General features: G+C 32.8%; 2 protein-coding genes across 4 annotated transcripts; both read right to left on the bottom strand.

Moving 5' to 3' along the window:
• Positions 1–6,720: 6,720 nt before the first annotated feature.
• On the bottom strand, positions 6,721–15,358 carry LOC118034730 (zinc finger CCCH domain-containing protein 24). The gene is made up of 14 exons (XM_035040087.2): positions 14,685–15,358; positions 14,454–14,546; positions 14,035–14,364; positions 13,861–13,933; positions 13,484–13,616; positions 13,256–13,409; positions 12,993–13,076; positions 12,655–12,777; positions 10,427–10,600; positions 10,222–10,356; positions 9,822–9,917; positions 9,347–9,679; positions 7,330–7,373; positions 6,721–7,247 (listed from the first exon to the last, which is right to left on the bottom strand). The coding sequence occupies exons 1-14, from the start codon at positions 15,279–15,281 to the stop codon at positions 7,004–7,006; spliced, it is 2,613 nt and encodes an 870-aa protein (XP_034895978.1). The 5' UTR covers positions 15,282–15,358; the 3' UTR covers positions 6,721–7,003.
• A 764-nt stretch (positions 15,359–16,122) lies between these two features.
• Positions 16,123–23,089, bottom strand: LOC118034731 (serine/threonine-protein kinase GRIK1). Of its 3 annotated transcripts, none has more exons than XM_035040090.2 (12): positions 22,776–23,089; positions 22,237–22,609; positions 22,017–22,091; positions 21,883–21,927; positions 21,521–21,595; positions 19,365–19,452; positions 19,097–19,221; positions 17,947–18,042; positions 17,127–17,193; positions 16,913–17,028; positions 16,731–16,809; positions 16,123–16,582 (listed from the first exon to the last, which is right to left on the bottom strand). In XM_035040090.2, coding segments are annotated over exons 1-12 (1,320 nt in total). In that variant the 5' UTR covers positions 22,778–23,089; the 3' UTR covers positions 16,123–16,403. The 3 variants fall into 3 exon arrangements, with proteins under 3 accessions (XP_034895981.1, XP_034895982.1, XP_034895980.1); XM_035040091.2 differs by having other exon boundaries at positions 16,123–16,588; positions 22,771–23,088; XM_035040089.2 differs by having other exon boundaries at positions 16,123–16,588; positions 22,776–23,088.
• Between the last annotated feature and the right edge of the window lie 4,294 nt (positions 23,090–27,383).

Genomic DNA, 27,383 nt, shown 5'->3' with positions numbered 1-27,383 from the left:
AGAATATTTTGTGTTATACTGAACAAAAGTATAACTATTCTCAAATGAAACTCAATTCAAGCTTAATTTCAAATACATATAAAATATTTATATTTTTTTTATTAAATGAGATTTATTCCTATTTGATTATATTTTAAAATGGATATATTCAATAATAAGGTTTTTTTGGTGGTTAGATTATAGATTAATCAAATGTTCATTTAAAATAATTCTCTTCTTCAAAGTAAAGAAAATTATCTCTTGATAAACACCCTTGAATTTATAAAAAAAAATCTTCTTTTGGGGGATTTAAGAATCATCATATAATAAAGTTAGTAATTTTATAAGAGAAAAAAAATAATAAATATGCTAGATAGCATCAAATTCTAATAGCAAGATTGTTCTTGTGTTGAATATAAATGTGTTTTTTAATGTAAAGTCATGAACCTTTTACTTGAATAGTTCAAGAAATATTTATAGCACATGAATCTTGTTTTTTTAGTTGAGGAGTTGAAGGGTCATTTTACCTTTAAAAAATTAATTAGAGATAAAATTCATTTAAACATACATTGATAAGGAAAAAAGTAATTGAGCTTAAGATACTCATTAGGCCCATAAACATTATATTGTATTATTGCAAAAATTGAGGCTAGGGCCTATAGGGGTGAGGCAAATGCCTAGCAGCTAGGGTACACTGCACCAGCCCACAAGGTTATAGGCTTGTGTATGCAGCCCGACCCCATGAGGTACTAGGCACATACCTAACACCTAGGCTCAGGTGTATTATCTAAGTCCAAAGGGCACTCGATATAGCCTCGTGACTATTCTCGAAACCCATTATAGGCTTGTGCTAAAAGCGAACATCTTTCTATCAAATATTTTTTTAAAAAAATGATAAATCTTGCTCCATCAGTAGCCCTTAAAATCTGTGTGATATTTTTATCGAAGAGACTTGAAAAATATATCAATTTTCTTTAACGAGGTTCTCAATATTTCTTCATGTAAGAAAAGTAGGGGCATATCAAGACGCTTCACTAGAGTATTTACAAGTAAAATGACATTTTAGCTAAAAGAACACTTATCTTGGTTGGATGAATACTCAGTGGAACACTTCATGATAGTATTAATTACCTCATTGGGGATTTGTGAAGGTGGTGACATGTGTCACCAATCCAACGGAGAATGGGAAGACCTCCTCCTATATAAAAACCTCATTCACTTCATTTCAATTCATTTAAAGTCTCTCTCTAAAACTTCTATCTAAACCATTGTGTGAAGATGAGTAATTGTATGGAAGCATGTAGTTTGTGTGAGATGTGATAACTTCTTGGAACAAAGTAAATGTCATCTTAAGCTGACCTACTCCTTCTCAGCATTTTCCATTCAAATGACCACTAAAATAAGGAAGCAGGTAGCATCTAGTAGTGACTTTATATTTAGACCATGACAACTAGAAACTAGGGGTTCTAGTGGTGGACCAGGATCAATAGGGAATGGGTTAAAGACTAGAAGGTTGGCGCCCGCCCACTAGGAAACCCTTAGTTACCCATGGCTCTTAAGGATAATGGGGAGAGTACCTTGACTACTAAACATATACCCAAGGTCAAGTGCCTACAAGGAAGGGATTATCTAGCCCTACTCCCTGATAGATCAAAAGGGATTAGTAAACAATCCAGGGGTGCTCGTAATGGTTTACACGAAATAACAACCCTTATACCATGTTTGAGTTAGGATATACTTTTCCTTTATGAGGTTTATGAAGGACATGTTTTCCCATTATAATTTATGTGTTAGCCAACTTCATCCTAATAGATAGGTTTTAGTTAAGGCTTTTTAATAGTGTTTTGCAACTATAGAGGTGAGCCAAACCTAGATATATTTAGATATTGTTATACACTAAATGGTTGTCCTTAAGGGGGGGCATGATGTTCATTGGTTCTTCACCTTTATCGGTCACCCTAAAGCTCCTATAAAGAACATGTCAGAGGGTAGGATCTCTCATGTGAAGGATTGATGTGTGAAATGTTTAATTGTAAAGAGTAACATACAGCAAAAGTTGTGGGGTTACCTTTATTTTTGGCGAACTTTTCCTCTAAATACCAATGAAAAACTAAGTCTTGGTAACCTTGATCGAGTGTATTTTTGAACATGGCATGGTCTTCCCTTCATATAACATTAACTGGTTGGCTAAAGGACAATACCAAGTGAAGAGGTAGGGTATGTAAGAATTTATACTTTGTATACTTTGATATATTTATCATATTGTAACTTTGTTTTATTATAGATTCACAGTCTTAAGGGGAGGATAATAAATGAAGTGTAGAGGTTGAGGGGACATCTAACTCTTTGGTTGCAGAGATGTAAGAGATTCATCAAAGGATAGATATCACTTGTAACATTAAGCCTCTATCCGAGCCAACCCCTATTATGAGAAGTCAATCACCTACCTCTGATGGAGAAGGGAAAATTTTTCCTTAATGTTCTTTTCAAAAGCTAGAAGGGCTAAAGTGAAAAAAAAATAAGAGTGTTTGCTTCACAAGGTGATGCGAACCTTATAATCACGTGGTCACGTAACCCATAATAAAGATTGAGATTTGATCCTAGAAAGTTGAAAAAGATCCAATAGGTGTGTGACATAATGAAAACCTACCTCTAGGCATCAATATTATTGGAATAAAGTCGAATGACACCACGAAACTAGTTAATCTTTGATAAGTTAAATTTAACTTATTTAAAAACTAAAGAATGGTAAAATCTCTCTCACGCGTTAAACGAAAAAGGTTCATAAGTGTTATACATTAAAGGTCATTGAGACTTAGGCTTACAGGAGTTTAAATACTTCTAAAAAATTAACTCTAATGGATCTACCCTTGTGGACTGAATTGATTCACTTACAAAACTAACCTAAAACCTATATTAGTAAGTCTAAACCATGATCCAAACAAGTCTTATATCCTAGCTAAAAACAAATTATTAATTAAACCCAAAAAAGAGCGTTGTCGCTGAAATAATAAAAACATAACTTATAAGTTAATTCTCTATGTTGGTATGAGAAGAGAAGAAGAAAAGAAAATGATACAAGTCTAATATAAAGCTTATTTATAACCTATAATGCTACCCAATAATCCTAGAAACCAATTTATCATTAAAGACCACCAGCTCGCATTACCTGATGTAGCTAAGATAAATAAGAAATCCTTGTAAGAAAAGGATTTTGAAACATTAATGAATCCTTACGACACTTAAAAATTATGTTACGACCCATTAAATATTCTTGTAAAACTAGGAAATCTAAAAAAAAAAAAACCCAACACATCCTTGTAGAAAAAGATCATTACCAAATAGAAAGTCCACAAGTCAAAAAAAAATAAATAATAAAATCCATACATTTTGTTTTGACCTCTATCGCAAGACCTTCTTGAACTCCAATTCACCTGAAAGTTTTTCCCAACATAGAAAAATAAATGTAGAATCCAATGGTTTGATTTGGAGTTACACTCAATAATGTAAAATTAGACAGTATGAAATTTTAACCCAAAATTCAATTCTTACCTTGCTTGGATATCATAAGAGCCTTATTCTATTGATAGGGGAGTAACACCTATGCCTGTGACCATGACACCATCTCCAACGCCTTCTTAAATGGCCAGAACTACAAGGGATTTTGTTGAGGTTCCTACACCCCAAGGTTGTTATTAAGGGTTCTACATCCCAAATTGGACCGTCTAATCCTAAAGCAAGTTCTTTTCATATTGGACCGTGGATTGGCTTTGCAATTCCTTCTCCACTATCCTTATCTAAATAGAAGATGAACATATTGCAACACTTTAAAGGGGAAAATGATATTATATTGGATCTGATGGCATAATAATGAAGGATATGATAGATCTAAATAGGAGAGGTTATTAGATCTCTTTATATATATATATATATATGTGTGTGTGTGTGTGTGTGTGTGTGTGTTGATCAGCTATCTAATCATATTTTTGTTCGCCATCTAGCTCTTATTGGTCAACTTCTACTCCATATGTAAGCATTTTATCTAGTATACCTTGTTATATGTACTTGGATCTTTTTTTTTTTTATTATTAATATCATTATTTTATTCAGAGTTCCATACTAAATGCCTATTCTTGAAGACATTGGACTACCAAGAAAGCTAATATAAGGTTAACCCTGGCTTGATTAAGAGAAGACCAAGAAGAAGTATGAAGCCTTTATGAGGCAAAGCTAGAAACTTAGTTAAGGGAGATCAAGGAGGTATATGACATTTATATCCATGATTCTCAAGAAGTTGAATAAGGATTGAGATCATTAGGATTCTAATGAGTGATGCCTTGGAAAGAGTTTGTTTATCTGAGGAGGCATCGTCCTTCCTAGTGCAGTCCTATAGGGTTTTAAAAGTAAAGATGGTAGATTTGAAGACCGAGATGGCTACGACTAAGGCTGAGGCAAGGGCCTCTAGAGAGGAATGTGCTCGTTTGAGGGCATTGAGGTACTTGTCTAATGAGTTCTTGATAATGTTTGGGGGATCTCAAGCCTTGGATATATTTATTAGAGATAAGATATTCCAAGTTATGTCCAACCTTCACTTTTATCATCTATCAAGGGGAATAATGGTGGACTTCTTAATGGCATTTGACCTTATACTTGTTCCTGATTTTGTTGATATATATCCAACTTGGGTGGTTGTTGTAACCCGTGACGAGTGTTTAGCTAAGGAGCTTGACAAGTGATAAGAGTCTCTCAATCAAGAGCAATAGTTTCTAGGGGTTATTATCCTCGGTCTTATGGGTTTTCTATGGTTGTATTTAAGTATATTGAAAGTATTAATATATGTTTGTGATTCCTTGTTATGTTTAATATTTTTCATATTTGTTGTTCTTTAAATTAAATAGGGTTCAAAGCCACAAGTATAACCAAGGTCTTATACTTTTCCAGGTGGGGGAGCCAATCCCTATTATTAATCATTATCAATCCTCGGTAGAAATCATACTTGGAACAATGGGTTTCTATGTAGAGGCTCAATACGTTGATATATAGCCTTATCACAAGATGTGTCATTCCATTCATTTAAAAAATTGTTAAGAAACCATAAATGTCTTTGGGGTGAAGTAATCTATGTTATTGTTTTATCAGCCACCTAACTAGAACCTAGAGGAAACTCTTAGTTGCAATTGGTTTTTAGTGTAGCCTAACTTGCGAGGGGCTTACGACTCTCCTAACTGGAGAGTAATATTAGAGAGTAGAGAGCCTATGGCCTTCCTAGCATTGATATGAGATGTATGGTGTACCCTATGTGAAAGTAGTCTTACCAGAGTGAGAAGCTGTAGCCTTTTCAGTTGAAGTGTGTCATAACTTAATTTTAGGTTTCTTCTAAATTTCCTTTTTCTTTTATATATATATATATATATATATATATATATATATATATATATATATATATATATGAATAAAGAAAAAAACAACAAAAAAATAAAAAAATGACTGAATAACTTAGCAAAAACAAGTTAAGAAAGAAACCATACTTAGATTTTGGACAAAACTAGGAACCAAATTATACCCAAGATTGAAAGACAATATAGATTTAGGGTTATTAAATGATTACTAGGTGAATTTGCATAAATATTAAGTTTGAAAACTTAATTAAATTTTTAATAAGCTAATTTGAATTTAATCACAGACCTAATTAAAGATTTAATTAAGTTTAATAATTAAGGTGGGTTTTTAATAGGTTAAATTAATTTTATTAGGGGTTTAATTGGTGAAAAGTTAAGTTTAAAAACTTAATCTTAGGGCTTAATTAAGAAGATTGAAATTTTATAGGAACTAAATTTAACTTTTACAAAGTCAATTAGGTAAAATCAAGAACAAAATAACAAGAAAATCAAAGTTGAAACCCAAAGGATGCTTAGTAAGAGTCCAGTAATTAGGTCCATAACTTTTCTTGAAACCATTAAAGGTTTGTGTCAAAAATAAATCTTTCTATCAAATATTAAAAAATATAGATAAATTTTCGTCGATTATTTTCCTGAAATATATGTGTATTACATTTATAATTTTTTTATTTAATTCTTGTACTTGTCTTAAATATGGTTATATTTTTTATTTTACATTAAATAATAAATAATATTTTAATTGGTTTGAAAATATATTTTTTTGTTCGAAAGAAAACGAAATACATGGACAGGATATTGGTAATCCCAAATCCTCAATGGAAATGCATGACCGTGTGAAAAATAAATTTGTCTGGAGCAGGGTGGACCAAGTGATCGTGCATCCCGCGGTATTAGAATGGACAGAACCTAAACCAAATAAACTATATAACATAATTAATTTGCATAAAAGAAAATCTTATCGACAATTATGTTTTGGCCCACCAAAACCATATTCGTGAATGGCTTGAAAGCGGCCTGCAATTTCCAACTGGGGTTGACTCTCAAGTCTCCTTGCCCTTGCCATCCACCACCATGTTCTTTCGTTGGTAGGCAAAATGGGCAGGCTGACATGTACTCCATAGAAAACCTTACCTTGTGTTTTCACATCCATTTATCTTTGGAAAGATCCTTGACATGTTCCTATTGGAATCCAAGTTTAGAAGATTTCCATGAACAAGGTGAATAAGATCTACTATTTTCATCATAACGAGAAATCACAACTAAAACAATCAGTGTTATAAAAAGAATGAGGGCCAATAATGGCTTTCCAGACCAATAATCTAAAAAAATGTTTAAACAAGGCTTCGTGCAACAGTAATGCAACTTTTGCGATCTTTAATTGTTGTTGGTAAACAAATTCCGCAGGGAAAAGAGTACATTACGAGGATGAAGAACATTCGTTTTTACTCTAAATTACATAATAAAAACCTAAACAAGTAGAACAATGACTGACAAAATTGACCAAAAATTGGAACAATCAGAAGGAATCTACCAAAATCTTGGTTCGCAAAAGGACTCAACAGAGCCTTTATCGATTCTGTTAGGGTTTGCCATACAATGAACTGCCCGACATTCAGAAGGTCTACTTACCTCTCCAGAAGCATCACCATTTCGCAATGTGGGGTATGTGGGAAAAGATCAACAGCCACGGCTTTCACAGGTCGGAAAGGCTCTGAAATGGGCATAGACTTGACTCTGTGCCGTGCCAAACCAGCGCTGCTCATCTTCCTCCATGCCCTGTTTCCATTCCCTTTTTCAACTTTCTCAGGAGAAGGGGTGCAGAGCTCAATAGCATTGGCCACCAAGGTTTCAGGATTGCAAGAAATGTAACTACAAAACACCCAACAAGGTAAGTCAAACTTTCACGAAAGTATATGTATGTGTGTTAAGGGAAGCAGGGTGTGGCACTAACACAAGTCTCCGTACACGTGAATGTGTTCTCAGAACTTTAATCACCTGCATTTTGACCAAACAGCCATCAGTAATGCTTTGAATGACATATTTATCAACTTGGTGATCAAACAGATATTCTGAATACTTGCAAGGGCACCATTCAACTCAAAGACAGATGTGAAGGAAATTATGAGAGAATAACTTCCAAATTAAATAGTCATAAATGCTGTGAGCATGCAAATACTCATTTGCAATTGATGCAGTTACTAAGTTTGAACGCTTCCATCATAAGCATATATATTATCATCAAACCATTAGGAACAGCATTTGAAAAGGAAAAGGTGGATTCAGCGGGATGTATGCAGCATGACCAATTTCAACATTGATTTGCCAATCTATTAATACACTTATATTTTAATCACTGAACTAGTTCAATTAATGTAATATGCATATTGTGACAATGCAGCATGCCCTAAGCTTTCATAAACCTAAGTTTCATTATCATATAAAAACCCAATAACAACCCTTCTCGAGCAGCAGAACAACAAGTGCTACTTTTCCAGTACCATAGCCAGAATAATGCTTTTCGATGGCATCAACAGCTGGACCAATTGAAAGAGTGGAAAAAACAATAAAATGCAATTGATAGTTGTCTTTCTCAATTAAAACCATTTTCCTGATCCAGTTTGTGGGTACTATTTAGGTTCAAAGTAGAACCTTCAACTTCTTGACCTTATGGTTGGACTGTGACATCATCATTATCAAGCTGTGTAATGAAATTTGAGATCTAACAAACACGGTAAGCTACCCTTTGGCTGGGTCAAAGCTGTTAGGGAAAGCATAAAAACAGTGCACATCCAACAAAAGTTAAAATTCCATGTGAAATAATCACGAAAAAACAAGGGGCCAATGACTAAAGGCACCTATTGTAGTTCAAACCATTAGTGAAGGTGCTCAAGAAAATAGAAGCCAGAAAACTTAAACAAGGGTATAGCTTAACATGAAACCTCAAGCCAGTAATATAGGGAACATAACTGACTGAACTCTGCAGTCAAATGATTAACGAATAGAATAACCACCATGCCAATTTGGACAAGGCTAAACCAAAAATTTCCCCTCTATGTTATCCCCAATCAATCAGTTTAGCCCCTATGTTAATAATCGAGTCAGGTGAACCCCTTATAATACAATTCTAGTCAAACATGGCCAATTAGCAAAATTTTGAAGGTTGAGGACTGGTTTGTTAATGAACATATTGATAGGGAACTATCTATTTGATCGTTATCCATTTATTTATTTTTTAAACATATTCATTAATATGTTACATATGATATTGGCTGATCTCATATGCATGTTTATATAAATTCATTTTTTAACAAAATGAAACTTGTAAAAGATTAATTGATAGCTAAAGGCTTTTTCTAAGTTGCAATGCAAGCTTTGCAATTTATCCATGATATATACAGTTAAAACAAAGATAGAAATCTTCATTTCAATTAAAATTATTTTTGATATCATTCTTTCAGTTGTCAAGTAAAGGAAATGCTAGAAAAAACAATTGTATATCATTTTACTTTTTATTTATCTTTATAACAAAATTAGCTGATAATTTTATGTTATTCAAAGATAATATAGATTTACATATACGTATATTTATGCAACCATCAAAGTTTATGATTACATATGCAAGAAAAGTGTTTAAATATGAAGTAGCTCAAATTAATGAAGGCAAAGTAAATGTTATTTATTTGTCAATCAACAAAATAAAAATTTACATTTACATTTTTTTTAGTGGAAGATCAAGTAGAGAGCCCCAATTATATGCTCATTAGCATATAGATGGCTATCCTTCAAAATCTTGCTAATTAGCTCAACTGACCTTGTTGACTGCAACTCTTTAATAAACTGACTCAATAGTATGAGCTAATTGGCAGACTTAGAATGACACAGAGAATAAATATGTTTTGCCATTTGACAGATGGAAAATTTTTGGTACAAAGACAATCACATGCATAACATAAGGAGACAGCACTCACAGTGGGATGCAGCCCGCCACGGGGAGGATCAACAATGGCAACAACATTTTTGAAGTGCAACATTGAAGAACTCCCTTCTTTTGATGTGCAACTCTTCTGAAGTTGACTTTGGATTTCTTGTCCATCATTTTCTGAATGCCCAGAAGCACCTTCACCATTTCCAAGATCATGGCTTGGGTTCTTGCTAGAGTCTAGGACATCATCCATGGGAGCATTGTTAACTTCAACAATTGCTATTTCTTTATCCCTGATTTCAGATGCATTCAGCTGTCCACCTTCTTTCTGAGGCACATCTAGATACTCCTTCAATAAAGACCCAATCACATCCTCTGCCTGTTACCTCATCATTAGTGGAAATGATAATTAAGTGATTGAAAGAAGACGTTAAGAAATTAGACTTTATCATCTTGATAAAGGCCATCTAATTGGTGTTACATATAGTAACCAAGTCAAAAAGGATAAAACCAAATGTCACCTTTGCACAAACAAATCTACAGTTTTTTATGCCATTAATTTCAGCATTCCGATGAGCATCTGAAACTGCAGAAGCATTCATTTCAATGCCAACAACCTGGAGAAATTTCAACATGAAAATAAGCTCAGTCGCATATTTATCACAGAGAGAAGAGTTAAGAAAATAAGAGAGGGAGAGAGAGAGAGGGAGACAAATCTACTAATTTCTAAGTATAATGGACATAATGTACCCCTTATAACAACTTCAAAAAGCCTCCGGAAGTCGAGTGTTTTTAAAAAAGATTATATTTAAAAAAAATGCAGTTATATGTGCAACAGGCCAGTGAATGATAAAAAATCCCAATCACAGTGTGGCTACTTTAAAACAAGAAAACATACAAAGAAAGGCGTACGATTATTACCATACCAACACGATCTGCTAAAGTGAGGCCAATTGTTCCTGTCCCACAACATATATCAAATAGCAAGCTATCTGGACCCAGACCAGCCCAATCCCCAGCAAGAGAGTATAGTTTCTCTGCAGCAAGGGTGTTAACCTGCAACGTGATTGCTAAGAAGAAATTCAATTTCACAATCCAAGAAAGATAAGAAATACTAGTTCCTCACCTGGAAAAAAGCTGTTGGTGATATAGAGAACCGAAGATTACTTATATAATCATGAATTCTTGCTTCAGCAACATTACTGGTTGCTTGAACCTCGGAACCACCATTTGCGTTTGGAAGGAGAAGCGTGCGCAATGGAGCATCAGCTGGTGCAACATTTGATAGTCCTTGGTGATCCTAAAATGAAACAGTAGTCAACATTTAAGGATTTGGAGAGCGAATTATGGGATCATGAACCTAAGGGAAAATATAGTACATCCAGAATTTGCAGCAAGGTTTAAAGCATCAAGTATATCCAAAAAACATACACAACAATCATACAAATAAAGAGAGCATTATCATAGTAAAATTCTCCAGCTGCAGCTAGAATTTAAGGAATTGACCCATGTTTGTCAAATTGAGATTGACTTGTAAATCGTGAAGCTCATTTTTTGGATCATGAATCATGAGATTCAGTAACAAGTTTAAAATACCTTTCAAAGGATATATTTATCAAATACAAAAAGAAAATCATTATGATTCAGTTTGCAACTCCTTCATCTCTTTATTTTTTTCTCCCAAATACTGGAATTCCCTAATTTCCAAATCTGTTTTCTTTTTTCTTTTTTTTTTTTTTTTGGGTGGGGGGGGGGGGCACTCAAACAATCGTACAATATTTCCAATGCAATACAATTCAACATGAATCGTGCAATTCATGATTCTTGTACATGTCAATTCATGCACCTAATAGAAACGATTGATGCTTGAATCGTATAATTCCAACAACCATGAACCAACCTGCAGAGCTAGCCCATTCTGTTATCCAATCCTAACATATTTAACTCAGTAATGCAGCATTTAATATATGTTCATGATGAATCCAATCCCATGCGACTTTACTAGTCAAATTTTATGCTTTCTGATTTCCAAATAACCCACTGAATGGTCAGGCCCAACTGGAACAGTTATGGGCTGCCTATTCAGACCATGCAAAGACCATATTGCCTAAAAACACATGTAAAGTAAAGATGATGCGGGATAACAAAGGCCATTGGCAAGGCCACATACATTTGAGGGGGTCAGTTGAGCCGCATTCCAACTCCCACTTTCCCATTCTTCTATAGGTCCATGAATTCCTTGAAAAGGTGGACACAGCCCTTTTTTCCCTCACTTTTTAAATTCCAAGAGCTCTAAAATTTCTTCCTTTCTAACTTTCTTTCTGAGTGAGGCAAAACTCTTTTTTCTTTGTTGTCAATTCTCTTTCCTCGATCCATTAAAAATAACAACTTATTATATCTCCTTTAATTCTTATGTAATTTCAAGAATTCAAGTCTCTCTTCCTTTCTATCAAATTTTCAGTATTTTAATCTCCATTAACAATATAAGCCTATAAGGTCTAATAAGTTTGGTAATTTAATTTTTAAATATTTTGTATTTTATTGATTGATTTATTTATTATTAATTAAATTTATTTAAATAGAAAAAAGCTCAAGTCTATCCTTATGTATAATTTTTTATAGGTATTCTCAGAATGTCTCATCCAAATTAACAAAATTTAACATGTGCATGTGCTTTATAGATAGATCATTAATAAAATTTCTACTACTAAACTAAAAAAACAAGAACAATTAAATTCATCCATTTGTTTCATTCTACTTTATCATTCAATAAAGTAGTATTAGTATGAAAATAATCAATATAATTTTTTAAAAGACAGTAATTATAAATTCAACTTGATGAAGAAAATCTTGGATAAGCCACTGACAAGGGACCTAAATCTACAACCTCTCCATTATTCTCTGACCTCAATCTATCCCAATCAATCATGCTTCAACTATATATGCTTCCATATACAGTCCCTTGCCAAATTTTATATGAATTACACAAAGAAACGTAGAGTATTTTAAGCAATACAAGGACATAGATGTACATAGTATATAAGAACTAGTCTGCATGAATTAAAGCAATTAGCAAAACAGAACTAAATAAATCAACTGTTCTTTTAATGCAAGTAATGCCATCGTCATCTCCAGATGATAGCAAGATCTATCAGAAACTATACACTATTATTTGGTTGGTCACACAGAATATTGTGAGAAGTTTCTGTTTTTATGGGTTATGTTTTGGTCAATTATGTGAGATAATGAGACAGAAACACAGAAGCTGCTGACAACCACACTGATTTTCAGTGCAGACAGCTGTTCATCAAGTTCAGCTCAGTAAAAATAATGAACACTGCAATGAACTGGTACCTGAATAACCAAAGCTGTTAAAGGCAAAGGTGGAGCACTTCCAGCAGCTCCAGTGGTAAATGCATGAGCCAACCCCCTTAGTTCATTGGTTATCATGTCATCATCAAAGCCCACAGAGGAGACCTAAGTAATCAAATTACCGGAAAAAAATTGTAAACAGTAACCCAGCGTTCTATGCAAAGAACCATTGCCAATTGACAAAGAAAACTTGAATTCGATCATTTGATTTGTGAAAAGTATACCAAAGCAAACAAAACTTGGTTATGCTGCCTGTCCTTCATCAAGACATATTATCACTTTAACAGAGAAACACTTACAAAAAATCTTTAAATACAAACCTGAACAATAAGCATGACCTCTGATATGTGGGCCTCGGGAATTGCAATATCAGCAGCTTTCCTTGGTAATCTTCCTTCTCGAACCTTATAAGACATATTAAGATATAGAATGCTAGATGAGACAAATGAACTTTAGTTTCAGACATATTTCAACACAAGATTACAAAGTTTATTGGAGTTGCAAGAGAGCAACAGGAAGGAAGCAGCAGCAATGCTATTAGTTGAACTTCTTCCATTGCCTCTACATGCTCTGCAACACATACCGTTAATTGACGCCAGAATCCAGTATTCTTAAATCTATTCCAAATTGGCAAGCCAGATTGTTGCAAAAATTCCTGAAAGATTGACGCATACTTGCAGGCAACACTAGAAACATTGGGGCAGCCAAGAGGTTCTTCTACAGCTGTCACACCTTCCCTGGAAAAAAAAATATTAGCACATTCGAAACAATCCCCATGCCAACAAGTACCTAAAAAACAAGTGACTCATACCTAAAGTTTCCTAGCATAAAACCCACAGTAGGTTTTCCTTGAAGAGAATATCCAACAGAAAACTCGCATTTATTACGATATCCATTTCTAAGTGGTGATTCAAGTATACCCTCTAGTTCACATGGAAGACCACCTGCACGGATCAGGGGGGAAAAAACACAGCCGTGATAATCCATAAGAGTCTCGTGCAGCCTTGAAGTGGAATGAGAAGTAAATACAGACAGTTAGTAAAAATGTTATGACATATATGGGAGTCTTATTATTTCATGAGGAAACCCTTTGTTCCTTCCTCGAGCTTTCAGACCAACATTGTTGTAAGAAAGAAAGTAATTCTCCTGGAGTGATAATATATGCAAAGATTGAAAGGAAAACAATACCTATTTCTCTAGATCTGAGAATCCATTCTGGAAGAGAAACTCCATTGGGACAAGCTTTGCGTGTATTTCTTGTCTGTCCCAAAAAAAAATGTAGCAGTTAAGTTTGCTGAGGCGCCACATTGCAGCATATAGTATTTTACAAATATAAAGTGAAACAGAAAAGGTGTTCCTAACAAGTTTTTTGAGCATTTGCATGATAGAGTTCTTCTTGTGCTCCAACTGATCATCATAAGGCATGTGAGCAAGAGGTGTTGCGACATCACGGGCACATTTGGCCTGAGAGCTTGAACCATCTTGTGTTGAATTGACATTATTCCCATCACCATCCCCAATAGCATCTGAAGGTCTAGAGATCCCAGCATTTTCTCCATCCAATGCAGGTTCCATTGTCTGCGGAATGTTTTGAGGGGCAGCCATTGCTGATTTGATTTTCTGCTCAAATTGTCGGGGAATGACATCGGCAACCTTTATATTCTTGTTTCCAATAGATCTTCCTTCCAGCTCCTACCACGTTCAAGTTTTCAGATACCAACCACTACAGAGTGCTAGCTACTTATTTTGAGTTCATGGGGTATATATAATATTTGGAGTACCTCGATTGCTTTTTTCAATTGCTCAGCATCCTCGAAACTTAGGAAACCCACGGACATGCCTTTCTTTTTCTTAGCAGATTTGAAAAGAATCCCCTGAAAAAACAGAGACGTTGTAATGAAAGCTTGAAATAATTCCTAGTTATATTTGATAATGACATAACACAGATAACAATCGATTATTAGGAAAACCACAAAACTTAATAAGAACAAAAAAAAATGAAAAAAACGCACTTCATCGCTTAGAAACTTCCTCAAATGATCAGAAAGCCACTTGCGGGGCAAATGTACCAAGCATTTACTAAGCCCGGTATCCAAACAACCCCCATCACCATCACCGTCAGCAGCAATATCAGTCATCATGATCTCCTCATCTTCATCTTCTTCCTTACTATCATTATTATTGGTGGTGTCCAGCTTGATAGCTTTCTTGGCACGCTCCGAGGTAGGATCCCAGGTGTTATCCGGGCGGGGCCTCAACTCCTCTTCGCCGTGCGCGTACTTGCACGCACTGCCGTGGCTACAGGAGGCCCCCATGTGCCGCCTGAAGTAGGAACAGAGCGAGGTTTTATAGAATGGATTGAGTGAAGGGTCTGTTTCTGTTTCTGTTTCTGCTTCTGTCGTCGTTGTTGTTGTCTTCTCTCGCTTTCGCTTCTCCCCAGTTGTGGTGGCGGTGTCATCTTGGTTGTTGGACGGCTGGATTTGTTGCTCAGGGGGGATGGGTGAATCTTGGGCGTTCATTGGGTTGGTCTGGGTAAGGGAAGTTTCGGTCGGGAGGTTTAGGGTTTCAGAAGAAGAAGAGAGTTGGTTCTTTGGAGATGACGATGCCATGAGTCGAGTCTGTTTTAGTCCCGGCACCCTCGTCCTTTGGTTCCTTCTTTCTTTCTTTTTTTTTAAGTAAATTACGTTATTTATTTTTTAAAATATCTTTTATTTAAAAAAATATCAAAATAATTTCTTTATTTTTAAAATTTTATTTATAATACAGTCTAAAAAATAAAGTTGTATATCCAAAATGTATTTTTAAAAAATTATAAGGACCGATCATCTAATAATTTAATAAAAAGGGGATGAAAATGAACTTCGTAAGTACGTTACACACATTTTTCACTTTGATTTCCTATTTTTCAATTCAACTCTCCCAGTAAAGAAAAAATGCATTTAAGGTCTAATTTTAGCTCAAAAAACATTTAAGGCTTGCATTTGTTGCCAACATTTACCTTAAACTCTCTCTCTCTCTCTCTTTCTGATATAAATACATTGTTTTAAATCTTTACTATTCTTATAAAAAAATTATAATTTTTTTTAAAAAAGTGAGTTTTTATAATAAATATAAATATGAACTTCGTATTTTATAACTATCAATATTTTGTAATTATCAATAAGAAATACCACATATAATTCAATAATTCAGGTGTGAAGGGCTAATTAACCTGGAAAGGAAAAGAACAAGATCAGAAGAAATCCAAAGGGCATAAAGTAGAGTTCTTTAAATCTGTAAAAACATCATTTAAAAACCCCTGCACAGCAATTCCGAGAGACAGGGGGAGTTTTAAATGGTGATTAGTGGTTGCAATCTGGGAAGAAAGAAAAAGGGATTAGTTCTCAAGCAACTGAGATAATTTGAGTTAAAGAACACAAATACATAAATATAATCTGAACTCACTAAAACTGCATGAAGGAAAAATCGAAAGTCTTTCAGTTGAAAACACTAAACTCAAGAATCATATTCCCGCTATTGGGTCGGAAGTTAGGACATATTACTACATAATCCTGACAGCTTGTCCCAAAAGCCTACATCTTTCTTGTTTCTCTTATTTTTCTGATTTTTTTTCTTCAAAATCCCAACCACAGCTCACATCCTTTTTTCACAAGATATTATGGCACTCCGGCCAATCACATACGGGGAGTTCAAAAGATAAACCAAAATGAAACTGGAATTCCTACTATACATTATACAATTTTGCCGAACTCGCTGCCATTTGATTCGGTGTGGTTGCGAATACCATCGTCGTTCCCATCAGATGATTCCCTGCTACTGCGCTTGCACCAACACAAAAACTGAGGAATCGGCCCATCATCCCCAATAACCCAGGTATGATTCGCAACAGCATCGAGTGTCATCCTCTGAGCTGGGTCTTAACAGGACAAGTTTCAAGTCAAAACAGGATATACGAGGGATAAATATAAAAGGAAACGTGTTTACCCAGTAGGGGAACTTGCAAAGCCTATGCCCTAGCTGGAAAGGCCAAATGTTGACAACAAATAGATTTTACTCACCTTTGCAAAGAAGTCCCTCGAGTAAGTCCTTCAGCTGCGAGTTCAATTCATCAGGGAGCACCAGGGGGTTGTTGACAATCTGGGAAAGAGGAAAACACAAAATCACTTGTTTAGAAATTTGTAAAGCACGAGGCTTAAATAAGCCGAGAAGATAAAATGAAAATGTAAGTTCGTTTGCTTGCCTTGTCATATGTATCCTGGAGTGTTTCTCCGAGAAAGGGGTATTGCCCGAGTACCATACAGTACAAAGTCACTCCCACTGCCCATGTGTCTGCAGCTTTGCCATGGTAAGTTAGACCTGATCAATCAGAAGGCAAATCCAGTCACAGATGTAAGCTGATCTCATGTCCTGTTAGCTTAAGCATTACAGATTTCTCAACTTAAAAAAACACTTACCGAGACAGCACTCAGGTGCTGTGAAAACAGGAGTCCCAGGAGATCTACGAAGTTCATCGTTATCATCCTACCGAACCAAATAAGGCAGTTATAAAAAACAAAAATACTTCTAATAAGGAGAAAAGGAGTGTAAAGTGGTGTCATATCACAATATCCATTTTTTGCCAGCACATAGCAAGCAATATTTTTACTATTCTAAGGAGCTGGACCAGAAAATATGCACATCATATAGTACTAATTCTTTCTGCATGACCACAAATGCTTGTGAAGAGCCAAGGCCAACAATAGTGAGGCATGTAATCTAATTTGTGTGCCAGTAGCCATTACAGTTTAAATATTAAAAAGTCCCAATAAGTTTAAAATTTAACAACTCTTCCATTTTAGATACAAGTAAAACCTCATACTTGATTTCTATAAAGCACTCAAATGATCTTAGCTTATACAGAGCTGCTGAAAGCCTGAAAGATAATCGACATCTTTACAAGTTGAACTTCAAGGAGTATCCCAGCAAGGAAGAAGAGGAAAAGGGAATATTCAAACAAGCAGATGCTAGCGCAAAATTCTGACTGTTCGGGATAGAAATGATATTTACAAGTACAACATTCATCAAGGCCAGCATTGTACAATTTAAACTTTTCCTTTATAAACTTTCAGTACCCAAAAAACATTCCCCCCATGGAATAACTCATATCTACCACAACAACAACAAATGAGACAGAACATCTTATAGTCTACTTTAAAATCATAGAATTTTGTCACTAGCTCTTTTCCATAAAAGAAACTAACTGGAACAAAACCTGTGTTGAAGCAATTTCATTACCTCGACTACTTGGCTGACGCTGAAATCTCCTATCTTCACTGTACCGGAGCGAGTAACCAACAAATTGTCAGGTTTGATATCCCCATGCACTATATTCTGTTTAACACAAGAAGAAAAGTTCACTATAGAAGAGATATTTGTATATTGAAAGGAAATGCACACACAGCATCCATAAAACATCTTGATAAAATCAAAGAGAATACAAAGCTAATTCACATTAATTCCATAGAATCCCATTGATGTAACAAAAACTACAATGTTAACTCACAAAACTTCCATAGAATCCCATTCATGTAACAAAGTTCAAGAAATCAATGCAAGGATAAATACTGTCTGCTTGGACTTTCCTCTTGTTTGTCAGTTATCTTTTTTTTTTTTTTTTTGGGGGGGGGGGTTCATATTTAATTACATCAGAGTTCTGATGGAGTGAAAACTACTAATATTGTGAATGCTAAAATCAAAAGGAGATCAAAACTAGATCTAGTATCCCAATTAGAATGAGATTAAAATAACAAGAACAGGCAAAACCAATGGTTAAAGATTTGCTTTGGCTAAAATTACCTATTGAAGTCACCATCTTCTAACTATTAGTACTGAGCAAGTCAGACTATATATACAGAGAAGATAACAAGCAGTAGTTTAAAGTTCCAAAAAGATATTCAAAACGATCTGGATTAATATCAACCATCAAATGTGAATGTAATAATTCGTCATAATCATCAAGACTAGCAGGCAGTAAATTTTCTTTTCTTCTTGTGATGAGTAAGACAATGGCAAACATTTTCAGAGACCAAATGTTTAAATAACAACAAGCTTGTAGTACCAGCAACCACACTGTCATTCTAACATTCAAACATGCAGGGAAAGGAAGTTACAGAAATACCAGTGAGCTTTAAACCATTGTTTTCAAATCTACTATGCCAATTACTGTTAGTCTAATAGTGCTACATGAAAAATAATGATAACATGTCTGAGTGCACGCAAGTCAGTTTGGTAATGGATAACTTGATAAGAAATACTGAAAGTGGAAGATCAAAACACAAAAATGATTCTTATAGCAATAGACAAAGAAAATAAAATAGATGAGAGAATAATCAGTTGAACATACTAACAAAACAATATCCAAGAAATTGAGCTATCAAGAACATACATGAGCATGAAGATACATCAGACCAGATACAATATCCCGCAAATACTTTCTAGCAGTATCTTCTCCAATTCCACCAGGAGGACCAGATCCTTCCCACACCCATTTTCCATCCACATATTCCAGAACTGAGAAAAGAAAAGACATTTCCAGTCAATTAAGAAGCTGTCCATCCTACTTAATAAATATGTATTCAACACAAAATCACAATCACGAGATTGAGCACACTAAAATTGAAACGATAAGGAAAAAGAATGTGGTTACGAAATACCCATGTAGAAGTGATCTGTATTTGGGTCATCAATCACCTCAATGAGATTGACAATATTAGGATGGTCCAACATTTTCATGATTAGAACCTGCGAAGGAAAAAGAAATAACAACTTGTGTTACTTCATCCAACAGTACTTCATGGCAAATAGCTAAACAGATCAATTAACACTACAAACATGCAAAGGGACAATCAAGTATAATGAGCACCAGGCTTTTACAAAATACAAATGGAATGTTCACTCAAATGGCTGCATCTGGTTCCATTAGTCTTTTGTAAGCTGTTGTGATGCTAGATCATTTTTCATCACTTCAACTCATCATCTTTTGTCCACCACCCTCCCCTCTCTTAATACTTCAATTTGATTACTCTTCCTCACCAGGGCATCATAGATCAACATAGGAATAGACAAACCATCAAGAATAACTCTACCTCAATCGGGTATCACCTGCAACTTCTCATAAATGTACTCATTTCTTACTCAATCCTTGTGCTTCCACGCATACATCATAACATCTCAAACTATACTCATTTTATGAACATTTTGATATTCACCTCCACCAATCACTTTCCCTCATCCAAGTTTTGAATTTTGTCAATTCCAACACTCTGATACAATTTCGATAAGAACCACCCTGATTACAAATAACATTTGATTCAATGAATGGCTTCCATAAGTAGTCACACGACAGCACTTTGACCAATAACAATCCCCCTTGGGAGAGCAATCATCATTTGATCTATATCAAAGAAAAAAAGAACAAGAAAAACATATAGAATAGGGACAAATTACTACAATCCACTGGACTAAACCCTTGAACTCGCATGAAAATTTCTGTTTTTGCAATCCACAAGAACAAACAATTGTGCAAAATCATAAAACTCAAATTCATTCATCAAATGGCTTCTTGAAAAAACATTGTGTAAGTGTGATTATTTAGGCAAAAAAACCCTAAAAGTAGGAAATATATTAACACTCGTAATCAATAATAACTGCTTAATATGAAATAAGATAATTTTCTGAAGATAAAAATGCTGAATAACAATTTACAATATTGAAAGAAATTAAGAAAATGAGTTCATAAACAACTTCTTCTTACACTCATCACCAACTCTATATCCAATATTGCTGAAATTACAATGTATGTACTCTGTTGATGTTTTGGTAGTCTATAACTAGAGAATTCTAGAGTGTTCTTCCATAACTCCAATTTTTTGTTGGTCCTAGCTCTAGTTTCATACTTCAAAAGTATATGATTTGCAAATAGCACACACCATTGAATATCATCTTGATACAATTTTTCAGTTCATTCACAAACAGGGAAAAAATACATTTGGACTCAAGGCACGACTGTAATAGGAAATTCATTTCTGTCACCACCAGGAAATTCTCTTCATACCTACGCTTTCTCGCATTTAGTACCAAGTAGAATCACTCCCCTTTTCTTCAGCACCCATTGAAGGACTTTTCTTGGTACCATGTCAAAAACCTTCTTAAAATCAATTAGGACCATGTGGAGGTTTCTTTTCTTTCTGTTTCTCTCCATTAAACTCCAGAGAAGTAAGATAACCTCCATAGTCAGATCTCCCAGGCACAAAACCAAACTGATTTTCCAATTAGAAGATCTATGCTCCATTTCTCCTCATAGGTACATCAACTGATAAATAAGCTCACTGCCTCAATAGTACATGAAACTTAAGTATCACTCTTGAACTCGTATAGCAAAACAAAGGACCTTTTCTAATCATCCAGTACCTTCTTTGATATTCCATCAACAGCTTTATCAAGCACATGACTTCCACAACTATTCATCGCAAAACTTCAATGGCGATTTTGTTAAGCCTGCAAGATTTTTGAATCTTAATTCCTTCAGAATCTCAATACCTCTGAAACCCAAATCCCATGTGTATACTTAAGGTATATACACTTTAAATAACCTTATGCAAGCTATTGTAGACATTACAATAACCACACCACTGTAAATACAGTATGGGTCTGATAAGTAAGGTGATGCAACCACGCCAACCAATGAGCTTAAAAATAATAATTTTGTAAGGATAAAGCAAGAGCATTTTCCCAAAGGTTCAGATGTTGGTATTGCAAATTGTGAAAGCACTCGAGACCACAACACAAGAGAGTAAGTAGAAGCGGATACCTCACGAAGAACATCAGTCATTGCAGTCTCTGAAGGAGCAACCCGCAGCTTCAACAAATGAGACTTATGAAAGGCCTGCAATTGATGAAAAAATTTGCACATGTTTACAAGAAATAAGAAGAGTTGTATGCTACTTTAACTGAGAGTTAATCTCACTTTCTTCTTATAAAAAAAATTTCAAAAGGGAATAGAAAAGAGAATTCTCTACAAAAAAAAAAAATTAAAACTAATCCATCCAAGTAAGTTTCATAAAAAAAGATGTGACTACTCTCTCTAAGTTGCTGGTACTTCTTTTGATAAATAGTTGTTCCTACTTTATCCACCACAAAAAGAAGCATTCAGATTCAGAGAGAAAACACTACCTTAATTGCACAAAGCTTTCCATCTATACTGCTTTGATATAAAACCTGTTGCAGAAACAAGGTTGATAAAAAGCTAACAGACCAATTTCTTAACCAAGACGAGCAAAAAGAATGTCTCCCCACATTATGCTTACCACTTTTCCGTAGCTACCAGCACCAATCTTATACTGGCGAACATATTCATTGATCATCTTATTACCATCTTCATCCTGGAAAGCATTCAACCAAACAATGAAACAAGAACCCCTACTCGGAAATGTAAGTTGTATGCACAAAAATAATACCCAGGAGATACAAATGGATTATAAGCAAAGTCCATATTAAAAAGCAAATTCAAATGAAAAAAACGATTACCTCGGAGCGAACGAGTAGATGGGTTTCCTTGACAGGAGATTTCCTGCAAACCAATCCATTCAGTTCCCTAAGTCTTAAATTCTCTTCAGAGCGTTTGGCACGATTCGGCAACTCGGCATAATCACAATAACTAGTGCCGGTAATGTCACCATTAAAAGAACCCTCATCCTCCCCACCATCATCATCAATTTCACCATCTAATAATAATTCCTGGGAGAGATGATTATTATAATTGTGGTGATGATAATTTATCACGCCGCTAGAAATGGGCACGGGTCTTCGCTTGGGCTTCCTGAGGAAGCCAAAACAGCTACAACAACCCATTGCTCGAGCAAACGAATAGCTCTTATGTATCATTCTCAATAGAAAAACCCTAAAATTCAGAGCCAGGAAAATAAAGAATCAAAAGGCTGGAAAAAGAAGACAGAAAAAGGAAAAGAAGAGATGATCGGATTTGGGATTATTCCAAAGGATGCCATTCAGCCAAATGAAAATGAAGATAGCTTAAACTAAAAACAATATTGAATAACCAACCATACATCGTCCTGATTGTGACTCCACTACAACACCAACATAAAACAATCAAATATCAAAATGGAGTTTTCAGAGAAACCCTACTTTTGAGATACAATTTTAGGGGTTTATTTGGTGAGATTTGAAGATTGTCAGAGAGAGAGATATGACACTTTATACATGTGAGAAGACATACAATCAAATAAATAGAGCATGTATGGAGCTGAAATAATGTTTTGGCTGTTGGAAACAAAAATAGGTTTTTTTTTCAAAAAAAAAAAAACAATAGGAAGCGTGTCCGGAGAAGCTGTTGAGGATGTTTGGTACTCCTACACTGCTATTATTAACGTTTGGAGAAACTGGTTTTATTTATGCAATTATTATTAAAAATCTCCTATTTTTAGTGATTTTTAGTGAGGAAATATCATGTATATCAATTATCAATTGCGGTAATTTACTGTGGGCCGGGTTAACATTTTTTAAAAAATGATGTTCATGAATTAACCCAAAATATAAAATTGAGATAATATTATAAAAAAAATTTGAATCACCAAAATTAACTTCACTAACCATAAAATGAGATTCTAATTAAAATAAAAGTAAACTTTAAAAAATTATAGAAAAAAATTAAATTTAAATCAATAAAAAAAACTCGAGTTATCTTGGATTAACTTAACTAATAATTTAATATATGACAAAAATAAAAAAAATATTATGACAAAAAAATCTATAATTAAAATGGGTTAACTCAACTAATCTGTTACTCAAGATATAAAATATTAATAGTCCCATAAAAAAAAAAAGTAAAACAATCAATGAAACTTCAGATCTTATAATCCAATATTAAATAATGAAATAATTAAAATTAAATCAGGTGTATATTCAAAGGTAGTGATCAAAGTCTTGAAATCAGGAATAATTCCTAGAAAGCAAAGGCAAAAATCATAATCACAAAAATTAAAAAAAAAACCAACAAATAGAAATTGAAACAATAAAAATCAAATTTGATATAAAAACTAAATGAAATAAAATAATTATGGGCTAGATTAAAAAAATAGCAATCAAAATAATAATGATAAAATTAAAATAAATAAATAAATAAAATATTAAGGGAAAAAAAACAAGAAGATATTAAAAAAACAGGAATTAAAGAAATAAGTATCATGTTGAAAATAAAAACTAAAGAAAATAAAAGATCATGCAGCCCCGCTAAGAGGCAGTTATTTTTTATTCCAAAGATAGATTAGCAATTCATTTTAGAAATACTAATTGAACCGTGGAAATATCATTTTATCATTGCTTGGCTTGCATTAAAAAGAATTAATTCACGATAAACTAAGGCTTTCTCCACAGTGTTTTACTAGTCTTTTAGTTTTTTTTTATAACATAAATCTAGTAAATATAAATTATTTTTAATTATTTTATATTTTTAAAAAATTAACATAGATATTAGAATTAATTTACACATATCTTAACTAATTTTATAAATTTTAAAATTAAAAATCATATAATTTTTTTAACATGCAGTGCTGTCCGAATTTGTGTTTCTAGCACATATTGTCATGTTAGTGGGTTATTAATGCATATAGATATGTTTATATTTTCATCTTTATTTTAAACGAGCATGGATATAAAAAGTATAATTTATAAAAATTGGCATACATTTTTTGAATCAATTCACAAGGTATCGAATTTTTTTTGAGAATATAAGTTTGAATTCAAATGAAATTTAATTTCTAAAAAACATGTAAAATCAAATCAATAAGAGACTTTCTAATTTACGACATTAAATCAACATTTTAAAAAAAAACTCAAAGCAACAAAACCCTAGTTTTTTACGGAACTCCCCACTATCTCTTCTAGCCTTCAATTTTTTTCCAGCCCTCGTCATCTCTTTCCACCTTCTGTTCTAACCCTGCCGTCATTCCTAAATCAAAGGGCTTTGATATTTGATTATATGAAGAACACAAATGGCGTATTTCTTCCAAGAACTCTTTGCATATTCATTTTCATCTTCATGTTATTGCTCTAAAAGAATATTTAAAAATATAATTTTATCCGTGTTTTTTATAAAAATAATTATTTTTATTAAAAATTAAATTTTTATATATATTTTAAATTGTTTTGATACACTAATCTCAAAAATAATTTTTAAAAAATAAAAAATATATATTAATTTAATTTATTTTGATATAAAAAATATTTTAAAAAATAACCACAGTCATACTCCTAAATATCACATATTACAATAACATTTAGTACTTTAGCCAATAACAGAAGATGAGTGTGTTACACGATAGCATTTGATTAGAATACAGGAGTTAAATTATTAACAAGAATGAGTCAAGAAAAAAATGGGTTGGTAATATATTATTGAGAGTTCAAGTTAACCATAAAAGTTATGACTAATATTTATATAATTGTATTAAATTTATTCTGTATGACGATATCTCTTGAATTATTAAAATTAAAAATTATTGAATCTTTATGAATTATTAATATTGCCAAAAATATGTTGGTATTTGGTAACATAATTTTTATTGGTTTGATATTTATTTTATTTAAGTTTGATTAGAGTAAAATAGTAGAATTTTTATTGAAATATTCCTATAATATTCTTCCTCAACATTCCAGTGAAAATATTAATTCGATCAAATTTTTTTAACAAATATATAATTTAATGTGTTTAATAAATAATTAATATGATGTAAGTCTATTTACATACTCTTTAAAATGTTTATATTTCATGTCATTTTAAATAAATATAAGGGTTCTTGTAACAAAAATAAATGATATCTGAATCAAGGACAAGATGGTTAAAATTGCCAATTCATTTTATTTCTACATGTATTTAAATAGTATAATTGAAATTAATTACGTGGTTTAATATTTTATTTAAGACATCAAAATTATAACAGGTCATTAATTGAATTCAATTTCATATGCAATTTAATTATAAATACAAAAATAAGTTCTTTTTTATTAATTTTTCTTTATGTTTATTTTATGTTGTTCATATTTTTTTTTTATGTTTTTGTATGGTGAGGTGATATCTATTGAATTATTAGAAATAAAAATTGTCATATCATGTTAGTCTATTTGCATTGGTTTGGTATTTATTTTATTTAAATTTGATTTGAGTAAAATATTAGAATTTTTATTGGAATATTTCTATAATTTGTTTTCCTCAGCATTCTAATGAAAATATTAATTTGGTTGACTTTTTTAACAAATATATATTTCCATTTTTTAATAAATAATCAATATGACATGCCTATTAATAGTTTCTTTAAAATGTTTATGTTCCATGTCATTTTAAATAAATATAAAGTTTCCTGTAACAAAAATAAATTATTTATTAATTAAAAGTAAAATGATCAAGATTGCTAATTTATCCTATCTCCACATGTATTTTAAATAGTATAATTGAATTTAATTACGGGGTTTAATATTTCATTTAAGATATAAGAATATTAATACATTACCAATTAAATTTAAATTTGCTTGCGAACTTAATTTAATTTCACATGTAATTTAATTTGTTTTCAAAGAAGGAGCTATTTTAGTAGTTCCCCTTTATTTATTTATTTATTTTATGTTGTTTATATTTTTTATTTTTCTAGCTGACTTATATGCAAAACTTTAATAAAGAAATAAATATTAATTAAAAAATTGGAAAAGCTCAAATATATAAAACCAAAACTCTCATGAAAACAATACACACTCATCTCCTTTAAAAAATATATTTTGTTTTTGTAAATATGATTAAAGATTAAAACAATTATACCGATAAATAAAAACTGAGAAAACAATTTTAACAATCTCTTTTATTTTTATTATTGTTTTTGAATTTTCAAATATGTTTTTCTATTTGAAATTGGAACCAATAAAAAATTAATAAATATCATTTACTTTTTAAAGTTAAAATTAAATAAAAAAACGTAATCATGCACGAAGGAATGAGTGTTACCCAACACACTAGAATTCAAATGCATAATTATAAAACCTAACCTGAAATCAATATCGAATCAAGCTTTAATTAAGAGTATTAACTTTTATTGAATCAATTATTTTTAAAGGATTAAAGCCAAATATGTTTTACCATAATTTATTTTTTTTTAAATTAAAGGGTTAGAGTTGGGTTTTATTGTAAAACAATCTAATTTTTTTTTATTAACATGAGTTTTCGGGCCAACTTACACGCACTTTCACTAATTTTAAAAATTATGAAGTTAACAACCATGTAAGTCTTCAGTAATACTAAGGTTTATGAGACTTGAACTGGTGATATCTAGAAAGCAAATCTAGAATCTAACCAGTTAAATTATATTTCTTAAAATTATTACTCTCTTTATTTTTATTTTTTTAACTCGGATTAATGGAGGCTATGAGTTGTTAGATACTGAGTCAAGCGGCTGACAAATCTGAGTTTTATAAATAGTTTGATTCTAGATTAAAAATATAAAAAATTAATTCCGTCATCAAACCTATTAATTCACGAGCCTAAAAATGGCAAAACTGAAAGAAACGGGAAGTTTGGGCCTACAACATTGTGTGGGCTCGAAAACTGCAAAATTGGGCTATGAAAGAAATAGTAACAGCACTGAAAAAATACAATAAAGAAATGAAAAAGC

Source organism: Populus alba, chromosome 9 (genome assembly GCF_005239225.2).
Source record: "Populus alba chromosome 9, ASM523922v2, whole genome shotgun sequence".
Lineage (NCBI taxonomy): Eukaryota > Viridiplantae > Streptophyta > Magnoliopsida > Malpighiales > Salicaceae > Populus > Populus alba.
Note: the sequence above shows the minus strand (reverse complement) of the source record. Positions and strands in the feature narration are given on the sequence as shown.

Excerpts from the sequence above, each read along its gene's own strand:
- LOC118034730 (XM_035040087.2), bottom strand. The coding sequence starts at position 15,281 with ATGGCATCGTCATCTCCAAAGAACCAACTCTCTTCTTCTTCTGAAACC. Across the intron at positions 12,778-12,992 it reads AGGTCATGCTTATTGTTCAG|GTCTCCTCTGTGGGCTTTGA; the intron begins GTTTGTATTTAA and ends TTGATTACTTAG. Across the intron at positions 10,601-12,654 it reads TAACAGCTTTGGTTATTCAG|GATCACCAAGGACTATCAAA; the intron begins GTACCAGTTCAT and ends GTTTCATTTTAG.
- LOC118034731 (XM_035040089.2), bottom strand. Across the intron at positions 18,043-19,096 it reads TGATGTATCTTCATGCTCAT|AATATAGTGCATGGGGATAT; the intron begins GTATGTTCTTGA and ends TGTGTTAAACAG. Across the intron at positions 17,194-17,946 it reads GCGTCAGCCAAGTAGTCGAG|GATGATAACGATGAACTTCG; the intron begins GTAATGAAATTG and ends TTGGTTCGGTAG.